This window comes from Alligator mississippiensis, chromosome 4 (assembly GCF_030867095.1).
Source record: "Alligator mississippiensis isolate rAllMis1 chromosome 4, rAllMis1, whole genome shotgun sequence".
Taxonomy (NCBI): Eukaryota; Metazoa; Chordata; order Crocodylia; family Alligatoridae; genus Alligator; species Alligator mississippiensis.
This window is the reverse complement of record NC_081827.1, coordinates 163,101,337-163,125,370: the sequence shown is the minus strand read 5'-3', so window position 1 is coordinate 163,125,370 and position 24,034 is coordinate 163,101,337. Positions and strand designations below refer to the sequence as shown.

The 24,034-nt window shown below is 52.5% G+C and overlaps 1 protein-coding gene across 2 annotated transcripts; it reads right to left on the bottom strand.

The window, feature by feature from the left end:
* Positions 1-3,315: 3,315 nt before the first annotated feature.
* On the bottom strand, positions 3,316-23,349 carry P3H4 (prolyl 3-hydroxylase family member 4 (inactive)). 2 transcript variants are annotated; one of them, XM_006264545.4, is made up of 8 exons: positions 22,752-23,329; positions 15,645-15,794; positions 9,842-10,013; positions 8,924-9,052; positions 8,224-8,369; positions 7,620-7,703; positions 6,827-6,968; positions 3,316-5,238 (listed from the first exon to the last, which is right to left on the bottom strand). In XM_006264545.4, exons 1-8 carry the CDS (start codon positions 23,208-23,210, stop codon positions 5,225-5,227), a joined length of 1,296 nt encoding a protein of 431 aa, XP_006264607.1. In that variant the 5' UTR covers positions 23,211-23,329; the 3' UTR covers positions 3,316-5,224. The 2 variants fall into 2 exon arrangements, with proteins under 2 accessions (XP_006264607.1, XP_059582932.1); XM_059726949.1 differs by lacking the exon at positions 8,924-9,052 and having other exon boundaries at positions 22,752-23,349.
* Positions 23,350-24,034: the final 685 nt, after the last annotated feature.

Genomic DNA, 24,034 nt, shown 5'->3' with positions numbered 1-24,034 from the left:
AGTGGCCCTCCACCCAAAATAATTGCCCACCCCTGGGATAGACTATTTCTGCTTCATCCTCCCCCCTGCTAGGACATGCCAAGCAATGGGAGTGGGAGGGCACAGCCTGCCTCCTGAGCAGCCCTGACTGGCTGCTCTACCCTAGGAGGCTGGTTAGCACAGCAGGCAGCCAATGAGAGGAGACTTCCCAGCCCCAAAGCTGGGCTGTAATTCACAAAACAGCTGCAGCTCCTGAATCAGTTCTAGCTGAAGATGGAGCAAAGTCCCACAAGTGGTACAAATATATATATCACAGCTGGCAGCAATGCTGATCCTGCCCCTCCACCCCTCCCTGAGCTGAGCCCCAGGGACCCAACACATGATGGGCTGTGCCTGGAAATGGGGCACAATGGTTCTTGTACCTGTGATGCCCCCTGCTGGCCAGGCAGCCAGAGGCACTTGACACTCAGGTAAAAGTGTCCCTCCCAAGGGCAGGTGAGTCACTCCAGGAGAGAAAGTCTGGATGGTGCCATCTTTTCCCCACCCCTGCCATCAACATACTGGGTCATGTAGCACATCTGTGCTGCAGGAGGGCAGCTAAACACAACAGACAAGGCCGAGGCACATCACAGCCCAAGCAAGGGGAAAATTAGTCTCTGGGCCTCGTGGAGGCAGAAGAAGAGGCCAGCAACCATAGGCCTGGACAAACATGGCCAATACTTTAGGTGCCCCACCTGTGGCAGCTCAGCAGGAGCCTAGTGCTCCCACTGGGTTGTGGCTCTGGAGCCTTGAATTGGGCCACCACTGTTACCAATGATGAAGTCCCCTTGGAAAATGGGCTTCACTCACTGGAAATGAATCACTGACAGAACAGCACCCTGGGTACTGACACAGCTCCTGGCAAGGAGGAGCCTGAAGCAGGCAGAAACCTGGAGCAGGGCAATGCCACAGGGAAGCTGAGGGAGGAGTATCTGCAGTGAATTTAGCTCAGGCAAAAGGTGCTGCCTTGGCTGCTCCAGAAACAGAGGCACTTCTTCACCAGCCAGCATGGCTAGCATAGGCGGCTCTCTCATAGAAGGCCACAGCCCCAAGAGACACCCCCCCCCTCCCCCCGGTATAAGAAAGCTTTGCTGTTAAGTGAGGTACCACCACAAGGATAGCTCCTGCCTGTCAAGGGTTCCCAAGCAGGCCTTGTTGCTTCTCCAGGTCCACTGCAGCAAAAGGTATCATGAGATTGAACACACCCATGTCTGCTTGTCCAGACTGCACGGGGTCCCAAGCACAAAGCATCCTCCTGTACAACAGGAGAGGGCTGGGGCCCATACCTGACACCTTGAAGCCCTGGTCCTGTGATCCTCCTCAGGGCTGTAGCACCCAGGCCCTCGCCCCTGGGTCTGCAGCAGGACACAGCAGAGGCCAGTCATTCCGACACCCCAGGCTCCAGGACTGCTTTCAGCTATCCAGCCCTGGTTCAGGCTCCCCAGACACACACCCAATCCCTGGCAGCCTCCTCATCTGAGCAAGTGCTCACTACAGGCATTAAATGCAACAGATCTCCCTAAATCTCAGCCAGCCCACAACGTGGCAGGATCATCCTCAGTCACAGCACTTTTTGGCCCCCCTCCCTTCCCCGCCCCCCACCTCCCCCAGGCAGAGCAGCATTGTGCAATGCAGCTCACTGCATAAGGCTGAGCCCTCCTAGCACCTCAGTTACACTTGCAGGAACCTGGGAATAGGCTGACAGAGCCAGTGCAAACATTTATAATCGCCCTGTGGCCTTCAAATACCTGAAGGGTGATTATAGAGAGGATGAAGATATGCTTTTCTCTGGCTGCAGGGGACAGGACTAGGAGCAACAGCCTTAAACTGCAGCAGAGGAAATTTAGGTTGGAGATTCAGAGGAACTTCCTATGTGCGGGGTCAGCATTGGAACAGGCTAAGAAACTGGAAACGCCATCCTTGGAAGTTTTCAAGAGCAGGCTGGAGAGACATTTGGCTGGGATGATTTAGTCAGGGATGATCCTCCCTTGCAGGGGGCTGGACCAGAAGATGACCTTGTGAGGTCCCTTCCAGCCCTGCTTTCCTATGATCTCCCCCCAGCCTCCTCAAGGCTCACAGTGCCACCTACTGGAGAACACTGGGAACCTACCCACCAGGATTCAACTCAAGTTCACACCAACGTCCCTGAATTGTCAGCCTATGCCCTCTCTCTGTGGTCCTTAAGCCACAGCAGACCCTGGGCATGCTGTCCCCCCACCACTCCCTGACTTTTGCCCCTAGGTTGTTGTCAGGACTCTGAGCTCCTCCCTTCTTCCCTCCAGGCAGTATCTCCTTTCCTTACACCCTGCTCAGCGGCAGCTTTCACTCAGTCTTTCCCCAGCCCTGGCTCTCTTGCCCCATGGAGCTCTGCCATGCCCCAGCTGGCCAGAGTGGAAATGGGAGCACCCTGCAGTTTGCAGTACCCTGGCCACATCTGTAGACAGCTGATGGCACTTCTACAGCCCAAAGGAATTGACCTCTGTGGGTAGGGACGGACAAGACAGCTGCTCTTTTCATAGTTCTCAGGGCAGGAAGGTCAATTGGGACTACATGGTCTGACCACCCATGAAACACAGGCCAGAGTCATCGTCCTGTTGTTCCTGCACCCCACCTGGTCACTGGAGTCAGCAACATCTCCTTTAGAAAACTCCTCGTAAGATATCTTCACCCCTCTAGGTGCCGGAGAATCCCCGCCTCAAACCAGAGTGACTGGATCAACTGTGGTAGATACCAAGAGCCCTTGAGCTTTAGCTCTTTTCCCCAGGGAGAAATGTATAAAGCCTGTTCAGGTCACCTCTTACCTCCTGACAGATGAACAGACAAAGTACCTTCTGGATCCCACTGTGATATTCTTTGCAAGCTCATGCCTCTATTCCCAGCACCTTCTCCACTACAAGCCCAAGCGCCAGGGGCAGAAGCCAGCCAATCTTGCTACTGTCCTACATAGGGAGTGCATCTACACATCACCCTACACCAATGTAGCAATGCACTGCATTGCTGTACAGTGAGCTACAGCGTTGCAGAGATCACGTGAGCCTACAAGCGATCACCATACCAGCAGGCTCCCTACTACAGTGATGTTCATCTACACATGATCACTAGCTACATCGCCATAGTATGCCACTACAGCAATGTTACAGGTGGTTACTGTGCCATATTTTAGTACTTCCAAAAGGAAGTACTAAAACACAGTGCGATTTTACTGTATGGCGACGTGCAGACACACCAAGAGGAATCAGTTGGCCAGGCTGGTGCACACAGCTCTTTGAGAGCAACAGCAAACACAAAGGCCCCAGATGGTATTGAAAGGACTGGCCAGTCAGGGTTTTATTACAAGTTTAGTACCAAAAAAAACCCGTAACAGCAACTGTACAAAGGCAGGAAATATTAAATTAACCAAGGACATTACAAGGGGCTGGTCTAGACCATCCAAGGCACTTAGGGCAGCTGAGCCAAGTGGGGCACCCCCACCTCACAAGGCCCTGAGCTGCAGATGATGTACAGTATGATGCAGGGCACAGCTGCCTCTAGGAAACTCAATTAGCCACCACCCTGATCAGAGCAGTGTGTGCTGGGAGCAGCAGCCCCTATCCTTCAAAGGAAAAGGGCACGGGGGGGAAGGGGTGCTGTGTAACACATTTGACCTTCAAGGGGATCTAAAGTGTGTTGTCAGAGAGGTAGCAGTAGGGCATGGAAGACTGCACTTTGGTTGTGTGCTTGCACAATGGTCCCAGCATCAAGCAAGCTGCATAGGCTCCTGCTGCTAAAAGAGGCAGAAACTTCAGAACCCACAGAAGGGAAGACCTTGGCCTCAGATGTCCCGGCAAGGAGGAGTTTTGTTCATCCCCAGGTGGGCACAAAGCACCAACCCCACTCCCAAATCCCTGCAGGCATCCAAGGCCCCATGGCACAGTGACAAGATGGGGGGCCAAGGGGTTGGATCAAGGCCCTTTCCTTCATAGACCAAGGACAAAAATACCTGCTCCAGATGGTTTCCTTTGGCACTGAAGTGGGTCCAGGTTTCAGCCTCATGCGCAGACACTCTTGCCCTTCACTTCCAGGGACCTGGGCTCTAATTTAACGTGAGTCACCAGTGACGTGGGCTTTCTGGGCCTCCCTGTATCACAGCCTTTGCTAGGCATCAACCCATGTTTTGACATCCACCGTAGAAGCCACTATTTCATAGCCAGCTGGACACTAGTCCAAGGCTACAATAGCAGTAGGGCCACAACTCAGATTCAGGGAAGCTGGCAGAGAGGGCTACAAGTTTGGATAGAGGGGCATTGGCAGAACCACGGGGACAGCCTGGGGCTAGAATAACAAGGGACCAGGACTGAGATGAAAGGGTTTGGCTGTGAGCATGGTAGGGTGTCTGGTCAGCCCCTACCCCACATTGTGCCTTGCTCTCACCTGCCTCTTACTGTCACAAGAAATGTTCCCATCCTCCCAAAATGCATCAAGATAATTTAAAACCAAACTGGAGAGCTGGTTCCCTCAGCTCTGCAAGATCCTGCTCCTTCTTCTCTCAGCAAAACCTCCAGCCTTGGCCTTGCAGGTTTTAGGAGCATATTCTGATGTGGCTCCAATAGAGGTATCTGAGACAAGCCGTAAGGCCCTAAGGCAGCTCCCCATATCTGGCTGTAGACTGGGAGGAATTTCCTTCTTTGGAGACCCGAGGAGGAAGCCATAAGCAGCAGTTCTGGGAGCCCACGTTCTTCATATGACAGGAGGAAATTATTCGAGTTATGCCTCCACATCCTCAAGGGGCCTCACTACCCAGTGGGAAAGGCAACCAGAGGTGCAAAAGGGGGGTCTCTAAAGCTGTACATTAGTCTGGGGGTAGGGGTAGGATATTCAAGCACTGCAGAGTGATGGCTCATAGGATGAGCATGCATTTGTGACTGGCTCAGGGGTGCCAGCGCCTCGGAGCTCTGTTCATTGTTCAGGAAGGCTTGAGCCCCAGAGAGAAAGGCAGAAAGCTCTCCGTAGGCTGGGGCACTGGACAGGACCAGCCCCTCCCAGGTGGGTCTGAGTCTGAGCCCCACAAAGTTTGTGGGAGCTCAAAGTCATGCTCCCTGGGGAGCCCAGAGGACAAGGTCAGCTGGGGCCATCCCCATCCAGCTCCTTTGCCCTGTGCTGATGGGGTAATGGGGCAGAAGGGTACAGCCCCTGGCTGCAGCTGGTGTTGGACCCCGACGCATGTGACTCATCGGGTCTCTTCTGCAAACAAAAAAAACACAGGCTGTTAGGTGCAGTCCCAGGCAGTCTTCCCAGGGGGGTTTCCCAGGTAGCAGCCAGCAAGGACAGTCAGTTCCCAGTAACTCTGCCTGGGGCACATCAGCAACACCAGTGGCAGTACAGGAATGACAGTGGGATGCAGGCAGAAGCCTCTCTGGTGCCCCTTGGCCAGTGTCCAGCACATGCATCAAGCCCAATTGCCAACGACTCACAGATCCCAAGGCCTCAGTGAAGAGTGTAGAGAACAGAAGCATCTGGGTGCTGGATCATCACCTCCAGAACAGAGGGTGAAACAGAGGGGAGCAGGGAGTGCAGGGAACACGCAGAGTGCCAGCCACAAAGGCAGGAAGCTCAGGCTCACAGTGTGTCCGGGCTCATCCTTACACCCTCTGACCCGGAAACGTTTCTGCAGCCAGTAGGCATCAAATGCCAGCCATTCACGGTTTCCTCCTTACTCCTGACTCCAAGGGCCATTTCACCTAATCTCATGGAGCATGGGATCCAATAAAGTGGCCCCTCCCCAACTAGCTACCAGGACAAATGCTGAAGGAAGACTCCCAGCTGTGTGACATGGTGTCCACAGCCTGCCCTGTTCCGTGGGCTCTTGCTATTCTTACCCCACTGTCTGTGGAGTGGGAAATTACAGTGCTCCTGGAATGAATAAGAGAGGCTGCACACAAACATACACCATTCCCAGGGCCATGCAGACATCTACAGAAAGACGGACGGAGGGATAGAGGCAGACAGACAGACAGGGCCAGGCTCATCCACTGGAAACACCAGGAGAGGGGAAGCAACGATGAACGCTTGCCAACAAGAACAAGACAAAGGACACGAGTACTGCGCAGCCTCTAGGAGTGTTCAACCAGCAGGAGGGAGGCAGGCACCAAGGGAGGTTTGTGAACACTGTGCCCCAGAAGACACGGGAAGGTAGCAGCCCTGCCCAGCAGAAGTCTCCAGTCCTTGTGACCCTACTGATCCAGATTTTGCCCTCCTCCATGTTTCAGTTTCCTGTCTTCTAGTGAAAAGGGGTCATTGTATTTCTTCAGGAGCCGTGTGAGGTGTGTTCTCCACAGTCCCCTCAGGCTTCCCAGAGATATGGACCTTCAGCACATGCACGATGAGGCCCTTAGCACTGGTGAGTGAGAGATGATGGAGGCCTGAGCACAGTACAGCACAGGCAGGGGACACAGCACTCCCCATGCCAGCCCCAGTGGATCCAAGCCCTGCCCCAGAGGCACCCTGCTAGAGTTAGAAGTATGAACTGAGTCCAGGCTGCCCTGGGGCCCCTCCGCCGATGGGGCCAATTAGCGTAAGTGGTGGTGGCTCAAACAAGGTAGATTGAGGCTCAGTGACCCAGAAGCACGCAGCCTCAGGGTACAGGGGATGGGACTGCCCCCTCACCCCAGCACCTGCGCAGGTTGCTGCACCCAGACTGCTGCTCCTCTCAACTCCATGGGCCCAGTCAAGGCAGAAGGATTCTTACCCCAGGGACAGGCAGGGAGGGAGAGACTGTCCCGCTCCCAGCATCACCAGCCCCCAGAAATAATGGCTGCCCAGGGTCAGTAACCTTGATCTGCTTTGTCCCCTTTGGTCTTGGGCTCCTGCCACCACTCTGCAAGAAAACCTTCCTCATAGTCGCCTTCGCCTTCAAACTCGCTGTCCAATTCCAGGTCCTGCCCAGCGGGGGCTGGGCCATCATCCAATTCCATCTGCAATATGGGATGAGACAGTCTGTCACCAGGTTCCATCTAGGTGTTCAGAGCAGGTTTGGCCCCAAAGCCTGGTGCCTAAGCCGCTCTGCTCGACAAAGCCCCCCGAGGAACAACACTGACCATCCCAACCCCATACAAATAGATGAAGGATCACATTACGCTGTTCTCCAGAGCTCTCCATTATTCCCTGTCCCCCTCAGGGCTCATGTAGTCCTTCACCACCCCAGGAACCAATCCCAAATTGCCCCCTCAAGTCTCTTCTCCAAGGCTTTGGGTAATCTAGTTTTAAATGGGAGCTCCCCCTTTCCCTGGAGATTTTTCTGCAGCACCAGAACCTCCTACTCAGCCAGCACTTCAGAAACATCAGTTAGTCTAAGCAATGATGTAGGAGTAATCTCTCCCAGCACCAAAATGCAGCCACCTCTGGGGTGAAGCACAGCAGATGCACCAGGTACCACTGCTGAGTTCCCATTATTCCATCTCTGATGCAAGCCAGAGGTTCTTGGAGGTTTCCCATCCACACAGTGACATGGCCCAGCCCTGCTTAGCAAGCAAAACTGGCTCAGGTGCCAGAGCAGAGTTTTCTAGCAGCAGAATGCTACCCAGGGGCTCCTCCCACCCCAGTGTCCTGCTGTAGCCCCAGCTCACCTCATCATCAGCCTGCAGGTACTGCCTGGCAAACTCCAACATCTTCTTCTGCATGGCTGTCTGGTTGTGATAATGGAGCGCTTCCTGGAGACAGGATGGATAAGGACACCATCAGCCCAATTCCTCCTGCTGCTGCCCATCCCCTAGGCAGCAACCAAACAGTTAAGCTCCCATGCAGGGCTGGCATCTGCTTCATATGGAAAGGGCTAAAGTAGCCAGAAGCTGTGCTGTATCTGTGCTGGGCAGGACTGCAAGGTCTCAGAACCAAAGGCCATGAGGCAAAAGCAACTACATTTGCAGCTACTATTGTTCAGCATTCCTTAAATCAGCCTGTACATTGCAACTCCCTTACAGCTGGGACTGGAGAGGGTGCTCCTCACAGTGTATTAGAGCAGTTCAAAGCTTCCCATCCCAGGAACTGAAATCACTCCTGCCCAGGTCTCCCCATGCCACACCAGGCTGGGACTCAGCAGGGTGAAAGAGGAGGACATGATGTCTCCCAGAAGCCCATGGGCTAAGCTCAGAGGGGCTCAAGAGGCAGCTATTAGACTGTGCAAATTAGTTTACCATCCCTCTCCCAACCCTAGCCCCACAAGCCCCTCACCGGGCGCGGGTTAAAGTCCTCCTCCTCCAGATGCCAGCGCTCCCGGTAGAAGCGGTAATAAACAAGGTTCTGCTGCATCACCTCATCACTAGGGTCAAAGAGCATGTAGCTGGAGACACTCTGCACTGCATTCTTCACATCGTTCACTGCACAGAAAGGAGAGAAGGATGGGGGCATGAGGCAGAGACAGGCATGCCCCACTCCATGGGGGCCAGGCACATGATACAGAGACATGCCCCCTGGCACAAGGCTGGGCACAGGGAGCATGGAGAGGAGATACTCCGTAGACAGATAAGACCTGAGCAGCCAGGGACATGGCATGCAGAAACATTTCCCCCTTGGTCTAACGGCCAGACATGGGGGAATGTGACTGGGGGGCAGAGAACAGAGAATTATCCCTCCCTTCCCTTTACAAGAGGACTGTGCGATGAGGAGCCCACCCTCCACCAGGCCTCGCCAATCCTCCCATCCTATACAAGGGACCGTGTTGTGAGAAGTCCCCAAAATCATAGCACTGAGAGGTCAGAGGGGAAGGAGATCTCAACAGGAATGGAGATTTTGAGATGTCAAAGTGCTGGCTGCAAACAAAGGGGAGCAGGCAAGGAAACATTTGGGAAAAAGGCGGAGGGGTTATCACTCTCCCCTCCCCAACACACCCTGTGAGCAGCAGTCCCAGAAGCAAGCACAAAGACTTACTTACACTTATAATACGCAAATTGCAGGTAGTGGTACATGGTAGCCACAAATTTCTCCACAAAGTAGCCACCCACATTGGGAGTCAGGTCAATCTCACAGTCCACCTGGCACTGCAGGACAGCCACGTAGTGGTCTAGGAAGAGATGCCCATCAGCACATCCTGGCTAAGCTGAAGCACATCTCCCACAGTGGCCATTACAAGCTGCTTCAGGGGGTAAGCCCCTTGTGCCCCCATCAGCTGCTAGTTGGAGGATAACCTGTTCCTGGGGTGGCTGCCCTATGCTCCTGTCATGCACAGGATGATTTATTCCAAATGGCAAAGGGTTCTGCTTTCTGCCAGGTCTCTGAGGTTTCTGGGGCATGAAGGGTTTATCCTTTCCATATGTCCTTCTTGCTGTTCCTGCTGGCCAGAAGAGCAGCCTCCGTCTCCATCACTTGACCAAAGACAGCAAAGGTACTAGGCCCTGAAATAGCCTGCTCTGTATAACCCTGAACTAGGTGCAGCCCAGATAGAAGGAAATCAAGTCCCGGCCTCCCACACAGCAGCCCCCCCGACTCAGCCCTGACAGAGAGGAGAGGTAGTTTCTGTGGACAGACAGGGTCTCCCCTCCATAGCCTTGACAGTCTTTAGTTTACATGAACAGGCTGACACCAAGGAGGTTGGTTAGTCACTGATAATCTGTGCACTACAAACAACCAGTCCATAAGGAAGTCATTGCTAGTGATTATTTCATGCCAGACATGGAGTCACCTTTTGCCAAGACCCACAGGCAAAGGCTCTGCACCCACACGTCTGTATTAAAATAAAGAGGCCACCTGGCTCAGGGGAAACCCAACCTCTGACCTTTCCTCTCCTGGTTGCCATTGCTCTGAGCCCCTGAACCCCACCACAGTTCCATAGGCTAGAAGGCCCCATGCTCACCTGCGACGGCTGGGTAGAAGTCCTTGAACTCTTCCAGTTCATAGGTGCCGTCACAGCTTGCCAGGCAGTTCTCATAGGCCTTGTAGTACTCCACCAGCGCTTGCTCCATGTCAGTGACACTGCTTCGGAAATCCCCACTGTTATACAGCTTCACCGACCGCACGAACACTGTCTGCAAGGAAGCAGCAGGCCTCACCCACTGGTCTTGTCCAAGGCAAAGTCATGCATATTAACAGGATGGGATTCACTCAGTCATTCCTGCCCCACACACAATGGCTGGGTGGAATTCAGCCCTATGCAAAGGACTCCAGACCAGGCTTGGGCATCGCCCAACACCTTCCCACGAACATTTTCAGTAACCTAATGCCTGTGATTGAAGTTGTCATCTCAGGCACGTGCTGATCCCTCTGCCTAGGCTCAGTCCACATAAAGCCCAATCTTGTTCTTGATATAAAACTACATCATCATCTCTGTTTGGACACCAGTTGTCTGGACACTATTAACTTATGTCACAATACCAGCCAGACGGGGACAGAACAGACCATCAGGAACACAGGACTCTCCTAAAAAGCCCAGCTCCAGGACTCAGTTAATCCTGGTCTAAAAAGGCAGACAGCTCCCTTTAAGCGTCCTCTGGTGACAGCCACATGTACTTGTGCCAAAGCCAAATCCAGCTCCGATATTGGCATGTGATGGTGATGACATCACCACCTACTTTCCTGGGGTGTTTCCATAGATTTCCCCAACTCCTTCCAGAGTTCCAGAATTGTGCGTTTCTTTCCATCAGCTGCAAGATGCTCCCAGCCTTGGAGCAGCGACCACAAGGAAGGCCCAGGTCAGGGAAGAGGGGCTTGGCCTTTGACTAATATTTGCCTTTAGACAGTATCTATTTCTAGCTCAGCTCTTATCAGCTAACATTGGTATAACTTCAGACAGCAAACACACTGGGCATTTATACACACACTTGTTGGTCCTGTGACATGCCAGAGGTCTGGCGCTTCAGAGCAGACTTGATTACTTGAATCTGCTCTGCCTGTGAGCTGATGCACACTGCGCTACGCTGAGTCGTATGCAATTGTATAAGTGACAAAATGGAAATCAGCTTGCAGAAAATGGCAGCGGTGCACTTTTGAACTAAAGCACCTTCTACATGTTTTAGTTCAAAAGCGCACCACCAACATTTTCTCAGCGGTGATGCACATTTTGCTGCTTATCCAACTGCAACTGTCGCAGTGCCGGGCACTTTTCAAAGTGCCCAGTGCTACAGCACTTATATGTGTAAAAATGTCCCTAGTTTCCTCTCTGTTCTGACAGAACAGGGAGTTCTGCAGTTAGAATAGCTGCAAGTCACCATTTCTGTCAGGCTCCATGACCTTGGAGCCTGCCACGTCCAGCAAAGAGCAACCAGACCAGTCTAAGAGGGGATGCTGTGCAAAACAATCCCTCCTGCTACTTCAGATCAATCGCCTCCTCCAAGCAACCTTTAAGAAGCAAAGCAGGAAGCCCATGTGAAGGGCAGAAAGGAAAGAATCAGCCCTTGAAATAACTTGTTTTGACAGGGACCACTGCCAGGAATGATGCAGGGAGAAGATGCCAAAGTTTCCTGCCCAGACCCTCAAAATTATCCCCAATCCTAACGTGTAGCCCTCTGCCATGCCAGCTACAGGCACCCTATAGGCCTTTGTATTAAGCTAAAATCCTTTTAGCTTGCATTATAGTAGCTTTATAGCTGGGTGTTAGCTATCTTAACTCTCAGTTAGACCACATTAGCATAATGCTAAGGGAAGTAACATAAAAAAAATGAATCATAGGCAACAGAAACATCTTGAAAATACTAGCCAATCTTGATTACAGGTTCAGGTCAGTGTGTTCTAGCTTGACCAACAGAATGACATGAGAGTGTCTCCTTTCTGATCACACTTGTCAAAGTTTCTACCACATAATATTATACATCTTTGTTTGAGGAGGGGGATAAAAAGGGGCTTGATGCTCTGAGTTGTGTTCCTTTGGCCTTCTTTGCTGAGGTTCCCTTCTGCAGACATAACGAAAATCCAAGACTACTTATAAATTAATCTCTAGATTTGAGTAAGATCTCCCTAATAGGTTGACCACCTATCTGAAATTCTTGGAGTCTCTACATTTTATAATCCTAAATTTTAAGACTTGATTATTCCTGCTAGGATCATAAAAATAATCTAAATATGAACTGTTTTATTCTTTAGTTGCTAGCAATATTTGTAATTGGAGAATCCTAATACACTTTGCTTTCGTGTTCAGTGCATTGGATTCATTTTGCAGGAGAAAAGGGGCTGTCAAAAAAACCCTCAGATGCCCAAATCTACTCTAAGGATCACCAACCCAGCCCTGACTCACATTTCCCGGGCTGTTTCAGCCCTGGGCTCCCCTGTGTGCATAGCTCTGCTGACAAGAGCTGCTCAGGAATTTTTCAATGAAATGTTGAGATTTCCGATACTCTGAAACAGCCATTATCCCAGTTCACAAGGGAAACCCAGATTTACATTTCTACTCCACCTGACTCAGAGCAGAGACTTGGATCCATGTATCCCACGTTCCTAGTGAGTACCCCACTCAACAGCATTTGGTTATCCTGGGTATGTCAGGAACAATGGAAGGTCAGCTTTCTGCTGAAACCACAAAAGTTTTGATGCAATGGAACTCTCATTCTCTAAAGGTTCTCTCTCTCTCTCTCTCAATCTTGAGGTTTCCAAAAACCTCCAGCTTCAGGCCCCAGCAGAGGGACGCCAGTGCTCCTGCTGGGACTTCAAAGCCAGAGGTTCCTGATTAGAGGGTCTTGCCCCTTCACTCAAGGTCAGACTGGTCACCATATTTGGGGTCAGGAAGGAATTTTACCCTATAATCAAATTGGTAGACTCTGGTGGGTTTTTGCCTTCCTCTCTAGTGGGGTCATGGCCTTCTACCTGTTATCTCTTGAGTGTATCTTAGTAACCTTTACTGAAGGAGGTTAGCTGCTATGGCTCCTCTGCTTAGGTTAGGGTGTTATGTCTTGTGTTGTGTCAGGGCTGATGGTAGTTTTACAAAGAGGTTGATTATGGATTTGTATAGGATGGTTTGGATAGGGCTGGTCCTGCCTCAGGCAGGGGGTTGAACTAGATGACCTCTGAAGGCCCCTTCCACCCCTACTTCTCTATGATTCGGGTGACCATATGCCTACATTTGGTGAAGACCTTGTGAGGAAACACCTTGAGAGGCTGGACATCCATAAGTCGGCGGGCCTTGATGAATGCATGCAAGAGTGCTAAAAGAGTTGGCCGACATTATAGCTCGACCATTGGCTCGGACATTTGAGAACTTATGGCACTCAGGAGAGGTTCCTGAAGACTGGAAGAGGGCCAGCGTGGTACCTATCTTCAAGAAATGGAGGAAGGAAGATCCAGGGAACTACAGGTCAATCAATTTGACTTCAATCTCTGGGAAGATCTTAGAAAAAATTATCAAAGAATCCATCAACAACAGGCTGACAGAAGGTGCCATTCTGAGAGACAGCCAACATGGCTTCATTTCGGGTAGGTCGTGCCTGACCAACCTCATCTCCTTCTATGACCAGGGGATGTGTCACCTGGAGGGGGGGCAGAGCTTGATGTCATTTACTTAGATTTCAAAAAAGCCTTTGACTTGGTCTCCTATGATGTCTTCATGGCAAAACTGGGGAACTGCAGCCTCGACAACCTTACGGTCCAATGGCTCAGAAACTGGCTCCGCGGTTGGACCCAGAGAGTGACTGTTGATGGAACCGAGTCAGCATGGTATATGGTGACCCTCAGGGATCAGTACTTGGACCAGTACTCTTTAATATATTCATTATGAACCTGGATTCGGGTGTCAAAAATGAACTGGCTAAGTTAATGGATGATACAAAACTGTGGGGAACCACAGACACGCTGGAGGATAGGCTGGGGATTCGGGCCGACCTGGACAGGCTTGCAAGGTGGGCAGATACAAACCTGGTGACCTTCAACATAGAGAAATACAATGTTCTCCACCTCGGGAGGAAAACCCTGCATCGTACCTATAGGCTTGGCAGTGGTTCACTCACCAGCACTGTCTGAGACTTGGGGGTCATGACTGACGACAAGATGAATATGAGTGTCGTACGGCACTAAGGTTCCTGCTCCTTTAAGGGCAGAAACTGCCTAGGGAGAGGGCCCTAGCAGTCAGGCAGGAACCCCACACCTGCAGGTTACTGTGGCAGCAGGCTAATGAGGGAATCAGCTTGTACCTGCAGCTGGTCAGCTGCCTGGAAGAGGCAGGGCCCTGGGCAGGTATATACCCCAGGGCTGAGACTAGAGGGTCAGTTCTCTGCCAGCAGCCAAGGGGGAAGGAGCTCTCTTAGAGTAAGCTAAGTGAAGATGCTTGACTGCCTGTTCTATTTCTGGTAGGATTAAGGGGCTCCAGGAGTTCACCAGGGACCCTCACCTACAATGCATTTAGTGCAAGGGGGAGCTTTAACTCTTCTAAAGGGACAGGGCACACCCTGAACTGCTTGCATTATGTTATAGCCCAGGAGCTCATATTTTGATTTCTGTCTGTAAACCGGTGGATCTGGTTGAGGCCAGTGTAGGTGCCATGACTGGGGTGAACAGACCCCAGCGCCAGTGTGGGTGCCGTGACCAGGGGTGAGCAGACCCCAACGCCAGTGTGGGCGTAGTTACTGAGGCTGGACTAAGCTGAGGCCTCAACACAAGGAGGCCACGTTTACATAACATCTGCAAGGCATGGGGTGTGATAAAGGGGTGGTTTTGGATCTACACATCTAGCCCATAAGGCTGGGAGGTATCATAAGACACCTGCCAAATGTGGGGCCCAATAAAGGGGTCCAGCAACCGACAGGGTTCAGGGGAGACTGTCAGGACTGTGACTGAGGGGCAACTCGAGGGCAGCCTCCCAATCCATCATTTATAACAGCAAGACGTAGCAGGTGAGATTAGTAGGTGCCCATAGGGCGAAGCCAGCACGGTCACAGTGCCCTAGGGACATCACAGCTATCCCAGGGGTGTCCCTACTGTGACAATGAGCCACCAATGTGATGTCACAGCTGGCAAAGCAAATAAAACCCTGGCCTGCATCTACCGATGCATCTCAAACAAGACCCAAGAAGTCACTCTCCCTCTTTATTTGGCCTTAGTGAGGCCGCAGCTGGAGTACTGCATCCAATTCTGGGCTCCACACTTTTAAAAGGACATGGAGAAGCTCAAGAGTGTCCAGAGGAGAGCCACACATATGATCAGAAGTCAAGAGAGGAGGGCACATGAGGAGAGGCTGAGAGGCATGGGACTGTTCAGCCTGGAGAAGCAAAGGCTCAGGGGGATTTAGTGGCTCCCTATAAGTATATCAGGGGTGTTCATCAGGACCCAGGAGAACATCTGCTCACCAGGGCTCCTGCAGGGAAAACAAGGTCTAACGGTCACAAACTGCTGGAAGACAGTTTTAGACTAAACATAAGGAAGAACTTCTTTACAGTCTGAGTATGCAGAGTCTGGAATAGACTCCCCCAAAAAGTGGTGCAAGCACCTACTCTGGATACATTCAAGATGCGCTTGGATGATTATTTTGCTGGAGTCCTCTGACCCCAGCTGACTTCCTGCCCCTGGGGCAGGGGGCTAGACCAGATGATCTCATGAGGTCCCTTCCAGCCCTAATGTCTATAAAATCTATGAAATTCTCCACCCAGCCGAATGGCAGTGCCCTCGATCCTGCCCTGCAGCCTTACTGCCCCAGGCATCCCACCAACCTCCCTCCACTTAAGCCCCTGAGGCTCACTCACTTCATACGGCTGGGCCTCCAAGTCCACAAGATACTCATCCAAGTCCACCATCGTCTTGTAATAGTTCAGGTACTTTATGGTCATCTCATGTTTGGGATTCTTCTGAAGAAAGGTGTGGGCAGCAGACACCGCCTTCTCAATCTTATTGTCCTGAAAGAGAGAGACCTGTCTGAGTCAGCTGCCACAGTGAGCCACTGTCCTGCTGCTACAGGAACATGGCTGGCTACAAGTTTGCAGAGGTCACCCAAACCCAAAAATTTCCCTGCCCCTGCAACCAAGTCATTAATCCTGAGTCATAGCAGTGCATTCATAGCCTCTAGGCTTGCTGCAGACGCACATATACAAGGCTCTGCTTTTCTGCTCTCAAAAGTCACAGCCTCAGACCCCACCGGAAAAGTCTTTAGGATTCTCAGGCCTTGTCTATACATAACAGTTGGAGCAATCGACTCACACAAGTATCATTAATACAGTACTAACCCCCAAACACAGAAGCAGTCAAATCAACACTAACCCAGCTGATTCCCCTTCCCATACAGGAGAAGTAACCACAAGACAACGACCTTTATTCCAGGCAACTGTGACCACAGCAGTGTGGGGTGCAACATTTTATGAATCTGCACAAGCAGACACGAGCCGCTTGGCAAAGACACACGGCCACCAGAACGTGTGGAACTGCCCTGGTGGGAGAGAAATCTCAACAGGACATGGCATGCATCTACCTAAGAAGGTTTAGGGAGTTTGATATCAAACTTGTCACAGGTCACAGAGACCCACGGAGACTCAAGACTCCTTGCGGCCAACATTAAAATCACTGCATCCTGCTCCTACTCAGTCAAAACCAGTCCTTTCACACCTCTCTCCCACGGCCAGGTCCCCACCTGAGAAGCTTCCCTTGCCATTAAGTTCAAGGGTCTGCAGATTCTGCCTCTCCCAGAGATGGTGAACTGAGGTTCAGAGCTGTAGAGGCAAGCTTTCCAAAGAGCTCAGTACACAAGCTGCAAACGCCGCTCACTCTTCTGAGAAAATGGACTGAGCCACCCCAGAGGAATCCCCAGAATCTGTAGCAAAGCCAAGATTTGAATTTAGAGCATGCAAGTCCCAAGTCAGCACATCAACAATTATACCCTCTGCCCTGCCCTCCTTTAAGACCCAACTGTGAGGTCCCAAGATCATACAGGCCCTTGAAACTGGCTCAAGTTGCCTACTATATAGATACTGCACCCTCACTAATGCAGCCAGCAGGGCTCCACAGCCATCCCCTGGCCAGAAAGCTGCAACAGGATTCCCCAGGAATGCATGCATTCCTGAGTTATATGATTTCAAGATAAAAAAATACTAGGGCTGTGAGAAACTTTGGCAGCCGTTTTGTTTCGGAGGTGTTTCAGCCCGTTTTGGCACTTGAAACACCGAATCTGAAATTTCATAGATTTCATAGACATTAGGGCTGGAAGGGACCTCAGAAGATCATCGAGTCCAACCCCCTGCCCCAGAGGCAGGAAATGAAACAGAAGGCTCCGAAACATCTCCGAAATTAAACTAAATCATCTGAAACGTTTCGGAGGTGGGTTTGCGGGGAAACAGAAACTCAGAAAAGGGAGGGGGAAGGACTGCTCTGATATTGATCTATAAGGGGTCAGTGTCTACGGTCTGTCTGCAGTGTCTGCGGAGGTCCCTTCCAATCCCAGTGCCCTGGGGGAGAGACAGCAGCCTGCTGTCATCCCGGATGCAAACCCAGGGCCCACACTTCCCTGGGAGAAGTCTGGCACAAGCCTGCAGCCCTCAGGGGGGTGGGGGCCGCAAGCCCCTGGATCTGCATGCAGGATGACAGCATACTTCCACTGCTGCCTGCGCCAAGCACCAGAAAGAACCCCAGTTGGCAGCAGCAGCCTGCTGTCAACCCACGCGCAGATCCAGGGGCCTGTGCCCCTCAGGAAGAGTCCGGCAGTCCCGCAGCCCTCCCAGGGGGTGCGGGCCCCCAGATCTGTACGTGGAATGACAGCATGCTGTCACTGCTGGTTGGGGCCAGCAGCAGAACCAGTCTTCCTGGCGCTCGGCACAGGCTGCACTGAGCACTGGTCCCAGCTAGCAGCAGCAGCCTGCTGTTATCCCCCGCACAGATCCAGGAGCCTGCATCCCCCGGGAAGAGTTTGGCACAGCCTCGCAGCCCTCCTTTTAAAGTTCTGGGAGGCCAGGGCCAGGCAGGGTAGCCAGGGGGACTTCTCCTGCGACTCCCACCTGCTGGGGCAGAGGCAGGCACAGCCAGAGAAGCAGTGGGAGAACCTGCAGCTGCCCAGCTGTGCCTGCCTCTCCCTGGCTGATCTGAATCTCTGAATCAGTGCCAAAACAGTGTCAAAACTCTGAAACAGATTCAGCTGAATCAAAATGGAACAGTAATCCAAAACACCGAAATGAATCACTGTCCCTCCAAAATGGACGAATCTGAAACGGAAACAAAACATAGTCATTTCGCACAGACCTAAAAAATACCCCAAAGGGAACACTTTTTGAAAATTGCAAAATGGGGAGTATCAGAGCAAGCAACAATGCCCGGCACCCCGTGGTCGAGATTACTGCAGCTGCAGATTTACACGTGGGTAATGCAGTGTTAGCACTGTCTGTCCCAGGAGCCTGAAGATTAGTGTTTGGGGAGTACATTATAAACATCTCCACAGAGAATAAGCAGGAACCAAACCTTTTGATCCATGTGGGCATAGCTACCAGTGAGATCAATGTCAAAACTGCTGGCATGCAAAGTGGAAGGCATGGGGCCAGCTGAGTGTATTAGCTACTGAAGGGGCACTCACATTGTTCCTCTTGCAAATATATGGCAGGGGCTGGGCACTCAGGGCACTTCCTCCCTGTGTTGTCAGTGCCACTAGCTGGGTTTGCTCAGCCCTTGCTGAACTCACCAAGCCCATGGATAGCGACTCCTTTATCCACCCCAGGGCAGCTGGAACATTCAGACTGTGCCTTATCAGGCAGCACACTGCTGTATTACCCAAACCAGGCCATAGGGAACATGGTAGGGGTGACTGGCCAACAGACGAACAGAGCCAGCAATGCAAGGGAAGCTCAGGACATGGAAGAGGCCTGGCTCTCTGGGGAAAGGATGATGCTGCAGCTGGGAGCAGTTATTCCACCAGAGCACCTAGTATTGCTGATGCCAAACCTAGAATGAATCATTCTCTGGCAGCAGCCAGTGGACAAAATATTGGGTTGATAGCTTTTGTATGGTTCCAGATGACAAACTTCAGGTCTGAACCTACAATGCTGCTGCAGATAAATCCCTACCCCATAGCTCACCAGCTCAGACTGCTCAACGCCATGGATGCTCAGGCCAGACCTATTTTGGTGCCTACACAGTGATTTGCAGAATTTAACCTTGGAAGCTCTTCAGTCAGGGCACTGAGAAAGCCGCACAGCTGCAGGGTGGATTCACCTGCCAGATTTCTTCCAATTCAGCCACTATGCCACAAGAGACTGTCGCATTCAACTGCATGTCAAAAGGGCCTTTGATGGGGCCTGATCCTGCCTGTTCACACCTCCAGTGCTTTGTCCCCTGGCCCCAGGGCTTGAATCTCTCTAAATTCTCTTTCCCATTTCATTAACTGCTGTGACTTTCACCTGAAGTCAGTTTTTAAGGAGTTGATTTTTTTTTTCTTGTAAAACCGACAGTCCCTGAAATGGAGGTTTGGCTGGTCAGACCAAAGGGAAAATTTATTATGTAATCAGGACATGCTGTCTTCCTTCATTCCTGGGCAAAGGAGACAGCAGAGCTGGGCAAGAAACTATTAACTTGAATCTTCAGAATGTAGGAAATTAGCCAGTAAATCTACACAAGAACCCAAGGAATACTTTTATTTCTTACTTTTCTTTACACAAAAGGCAGACTTCTCCCATGAAAAGCCAGACTTCTTCCCAGAAAAAAGGGGGGCCTTTGAGTCAGTCAGGGAGTTTTACATTAACCCTTTAAAAGAACCAGTTGCCCTACATGGATCCATCAACATGTCCTCGCAAGAAAATTGGAGGATTGTGGTCTTAACTCCAAGACAGTCAGGTGGGTGGAAAGCTGGCTGTGGAGTAGGACCCAGAGAGTCCTAATGAACGGATCTGTCATCCCAGTGAGAAGTGGCCAGCAGCGTCCCACAAGGGTCGGTGCTTGGTCCAATACTTTTCAACATGCCTATCAGTGACTTGGATGTGGGGGTGAAGAGCTCACTGACCAAGTTCGCAGACAACACCAAGTTATGGGGAAGCATGGTCACACTTGAAGATAGGCTACAGATACAGGCGGATCTAGACAGGCTAGCAGGTTGGACGGATCAGAACCAGATGAAGTGCAATGTTGAGAAATGTAAAGTGTTCCACCTGGGGACGAACAACCCCCTACACACCTACAGGCTTGGTGGCACCAAACTGACCAGCACCATGAACGAAAGGGACCTGGGGGTAATAATAGACCACAGTATGAACATGAGCCAGCAATGCGATGCTGTAGCCAGTAGGGCAAATAATACCCTGGCATGCATCAATCAATGCATCTCCAGCAAAATCGAAGAAGTGATTCTTCTGCTCTACTCGGCATTGGTGAGACCGCAACTAGAGTATTGTGTCCAGTTCTGGGCACTACACTTTAACAAGGACATGGTAAAGCTTGAGAGAGTCCAGAGAAGGGCCACCCATATGACCAGAAACTTGCAAGGCAAGCCATACGAGGAAAGGCTGAAGGACCTGAGACTCTTCAGCCTGAAAAAAAAAAAGGCTGAGAGGGGACTTGGTAGCAGCTTACCGCTACATCAAGGGAGTACATCAAGGGCTCGGTGAACAACTGTTCACCAGGGCACCCTTGGGGAAAACCAGGAGTAATGGCCACAAACTCCTGGAAGACCGTTTTAGACTCAATATTAGGAAAAACGTTTTCGCAGTCAGGGTGTCCAGACTGTGGAATAAGCTCCCTCCAGAGGTGGTGCAATCACCTACCCTGGAGATCTTCAAGAGGAGACTGGACGGTCACCTTGCTGGGCTCACCTGACCCCAGTTGTCTTTTCTGCCTGGTGCAGGGGGCTGGACCCGATGATCGTCTGAGGTCCCTTCTGGCCTTACAATCTATGAAACATATACCAGTGCATCTGCTGATGATGAAGTCACCTACCTCTTGCAAAAATTGCTCATGTGACCCAATTCCCCTGTAAGAACTGAAGGGCTGGGCCCTAATTAAGTAACTCTGACACATAGTCGCCTCCTCTGTATTTTACTGATAATAACACTGAGGCACAGAAAGGAGAGTGACTCTTGTGAGCATGCGGAACAAGATCTCAGCATCAAAACCAGGATTGGAACTCCTGACTCCTCTCTCTTTGCTTTGTTTGGCCTCCAAAGGCAAAACACCTTTCATAAAAGCCTCTTAAAATAGCCCTTCCTGAGCACAGTACAAGGCACGCATACCATGGGGGACATGTGCCCCTCCTTGAGATTGCTGGTACACCCACACACAGCAAGTGCGCTGGCTAGTAGTGGGGCACGGAGAGTGCTGGTGCCCCCCCTGAAATTGGCTCCCCCCCCGGTTGCCTGCTGGGGGACCACCCCCACAGTTGTGCCCCATTGGTGCCCCGCCAGACTCGGAAGGCATCAGTCACTCATGGAGGCACATGTTAAGTCTGGGAGCCCTGGCAAAGAACCTTCATTTCTGCCTTCTCCCTTGTGGTCTTTGGAAACCGTGTGCGTGCAACACTGACACCAAGCAACATTAAATCATGCCCACAGCCTGGAGACCCAGTGACACTGTGGCTTCCAGGCATTCCCCAGCAGGAACCACCTCATCTTTTCCCACATATAGGCTGACTGCACTGTTGGCAGCACCCAGAACTTCTGAAGTTGATAACTTCTTGGAGTTCCAAAGAAAGTCTGAGCCCCAAAACCTGACGATTTGGAATTTTTACCAACGGAGACCTGGAGTGGAGGGACCAGGGCAGAGCTAACAGGCCCAGACTGCTTGCAAAGGAAGCAGCAGCTGGGGATGATTCAAAGGAAAATTGTTCTCTTCCTCCACACACACCCACCCCCGTCCTCCCAGCAAATGGGGATCCCTGCAGTGGCTATTACTCAGGTCTGAGCTAAGCAATCCCCCAGGCTTCTACTGTTCTGGATGCTGAAGACGTGGCATTTGTACTCCTTCCCTGACTCTAGGTCTGGGGGATTCCTGGCGGCAGCTGTGTGGAGGAGCAGTGAGGGAGGGGGCGTGGAGGAAAGGAGGAGGAGGAAAGAAAAGACCAGGAGCAACTGGCATGGTTTTGAAACTCCTTCTGAGCGCACGTTCTGCATGCCGCACGGCTGCCATCTAGACCCTGCTGACACGCAGCCTGGAGCTCCCACAGGATGGACCAGGTTAAAGGGTCCCCAAATGCCACTGCAAAACAGCTATACCCTACACCTTACGTAATTAGCACAGCTCAGGACTATCCATCTCCCAAAGGCTGGGACAGGCATCCTGTTAGGAATACAAAGCTGGGAGCAACCAGTCATCCTCTGCCCAGAGACAACAGACTCTGGCAAGCAGGCTGGGTGCCATGCCAGAGCCGGCCTCTGCAAAGCTCTGTGCTCTGGAGGAGGGAGGAACCGGACACCCAGGGGAATAGCCCAGAGCATCTTCATCGCCCAGCATCCATCTCCTCCAAAGGCTCGTTCATCACTACAGGCCCACGCTGTGCTCGGTGCTGAACGGGACCCCCTCGGGGCCTGATCCTACAGACGCATGCATGCCCCAAGTAACTCTGCACCCACAAGCAACCTCTGCCACTCTGGGGAAGTCGCAATGTGAGCTTGTGGGATGGGACAGAGGGGAGGTGTGGGAGTAGGCTGGCCATCATAGAGGCCAGTCTGGTTGTCCTCTATCCACACGAAACCGGTCGCCTTTACGTCCTCTATTTTTCCCTTAAAGAACTAGACAACCCCAGGGTAGGAGGGTGACCCCGTCTTTGCCTTTCCACTCACAGGAATCTGCGCTCCTTCCCTCATAAAGCGTGCGCGCGCGAGTGTCCTCGAAACACAGAGGCCGTCAAGGTGCGGGCTCTGGCGTGGACAGAGCAGCAGCAAACCGGACCGCCTCACCTTGAAGAGCGCGTAGTGCAGGTAGCTGTAGGGCAGGCGGCGGCGGAAGGCGCGCAGCGTGTCGGCGGGCGGGTAGCGCAGCTGGAAGACGGGCAGGCCGCGCTTGCAGCGCCGCAGGCAGCCGGCCCGCCGCACCAGCCGGCCGAAGAGCTCCAGCTCGTGCTCCCACTCGGCCCCGGCCCCGGCCCCGGCCCCGGGCGCGCTGTCGGGCGCGGCGCAGTGGCGGTGGCAGTGCGCCTCGCTGTCGCGCAGCAGGCGATGCAGACGCAGGCTGGCCTCCAGGTAGCGGGCGCTCTCCCGCCAGCTCTCGCCCTCGTACTGCTCCAGCGCGTAGGCGTAGGCGCTCTGCAGCGGCATCAGCTCGGCCGGCGGGAACCCGCGGAAGCTGTACTCCTCGTACTGCGCCGCCGCCAAGCCCAGCAGCGCCAGCAGCGCCAGCCCCGCGCCGCGCCGCGCCATGCCCGCCGCGGGACGGGACGGGACGGGGAAGGGAAGGGGTCTCCGCGCTGCTCCGGGCTGCAGGCGGGGCCGCCGGCCTCGCACCGCCTCCCGGCCCCGCCCCTGGGCCGGCAGGATAAAATAGCACCCTGAGGAGACAGACAGACAAGCACAAGGTTTCCCGACCGCAGCCTCGCCTCATCAGATCATAACAAATTCAGGCTGGAAGGGCCCTCATCTTGTCCAGCCCCTGCTCAAAGCAGGGCCAGCCCCCAACTAGATCATCCCAGCCAGGGCTTTGTCCAGCTGGGTCTTAAAAATCTCCAAGGATGGAGATTTCATCCCCTCTCTGGGTAACTTGTTGCAGTGCTTTACTACCCTCCCAGGGAGGAAATTCTTCCTACTGTCCAACCTCAATTTCCCTTGCTGCCACTTGAGGCCTTGCTCTGTCATCCGCCCCCATGCTGATGAAGGGAGCTTCAGTTCATGGAAGTGTGTGCTCACTCTCTCTGCTTTGGTTCATCTACACACACATGCACACTCACACACGCTTTATGAGGGAAGGAGCTGGGATTCCCATGAACGGAAAGGCAAAGACCCAGTAGATTTGCTGCTTCGTGCTCTTCCTTCTTCTACCCTAGAGGAGGTGAATGCTATCCCGCACCGCATTTAGTCCCAGCGCCTCCTGGGAGCGTTCCCCAAGGAGCAGCACTCCACAAACGGTCTCTGGCCCCACATGCCAGACAGACAGGCCACCTCTACATGAGACAACGGCTGGATAGTAGCCCATGACTACAGCACAGTAGCCCATGACTACGGCACAGTAGCTTTCAGTGGCGGGTGTC

Coding starts and splice junctions, on each gene's coding strand:
- P3H4 (XM_006264545.4), bottom strand. CDS start 23,210: ATGGCGCGGCGCGGCGCGGGGCTGGCGCTGCTGGCGCTGCTGGGCTTG. Junction 9,053..9,841: donor CTTCTACCCAGCCGTCGCAG/GTGAGCATGGGG, acceptor ATCTCTTCCTAG/ACCACTACGTGGCTGTCCTG. Junction 8,370..8,923: donor GCAATTTGCGTATTATAAGT/GTAAGTAAGTCT, acceptor CTTTCTGTGCAG/TGAACGATGTGAAGAATGCA.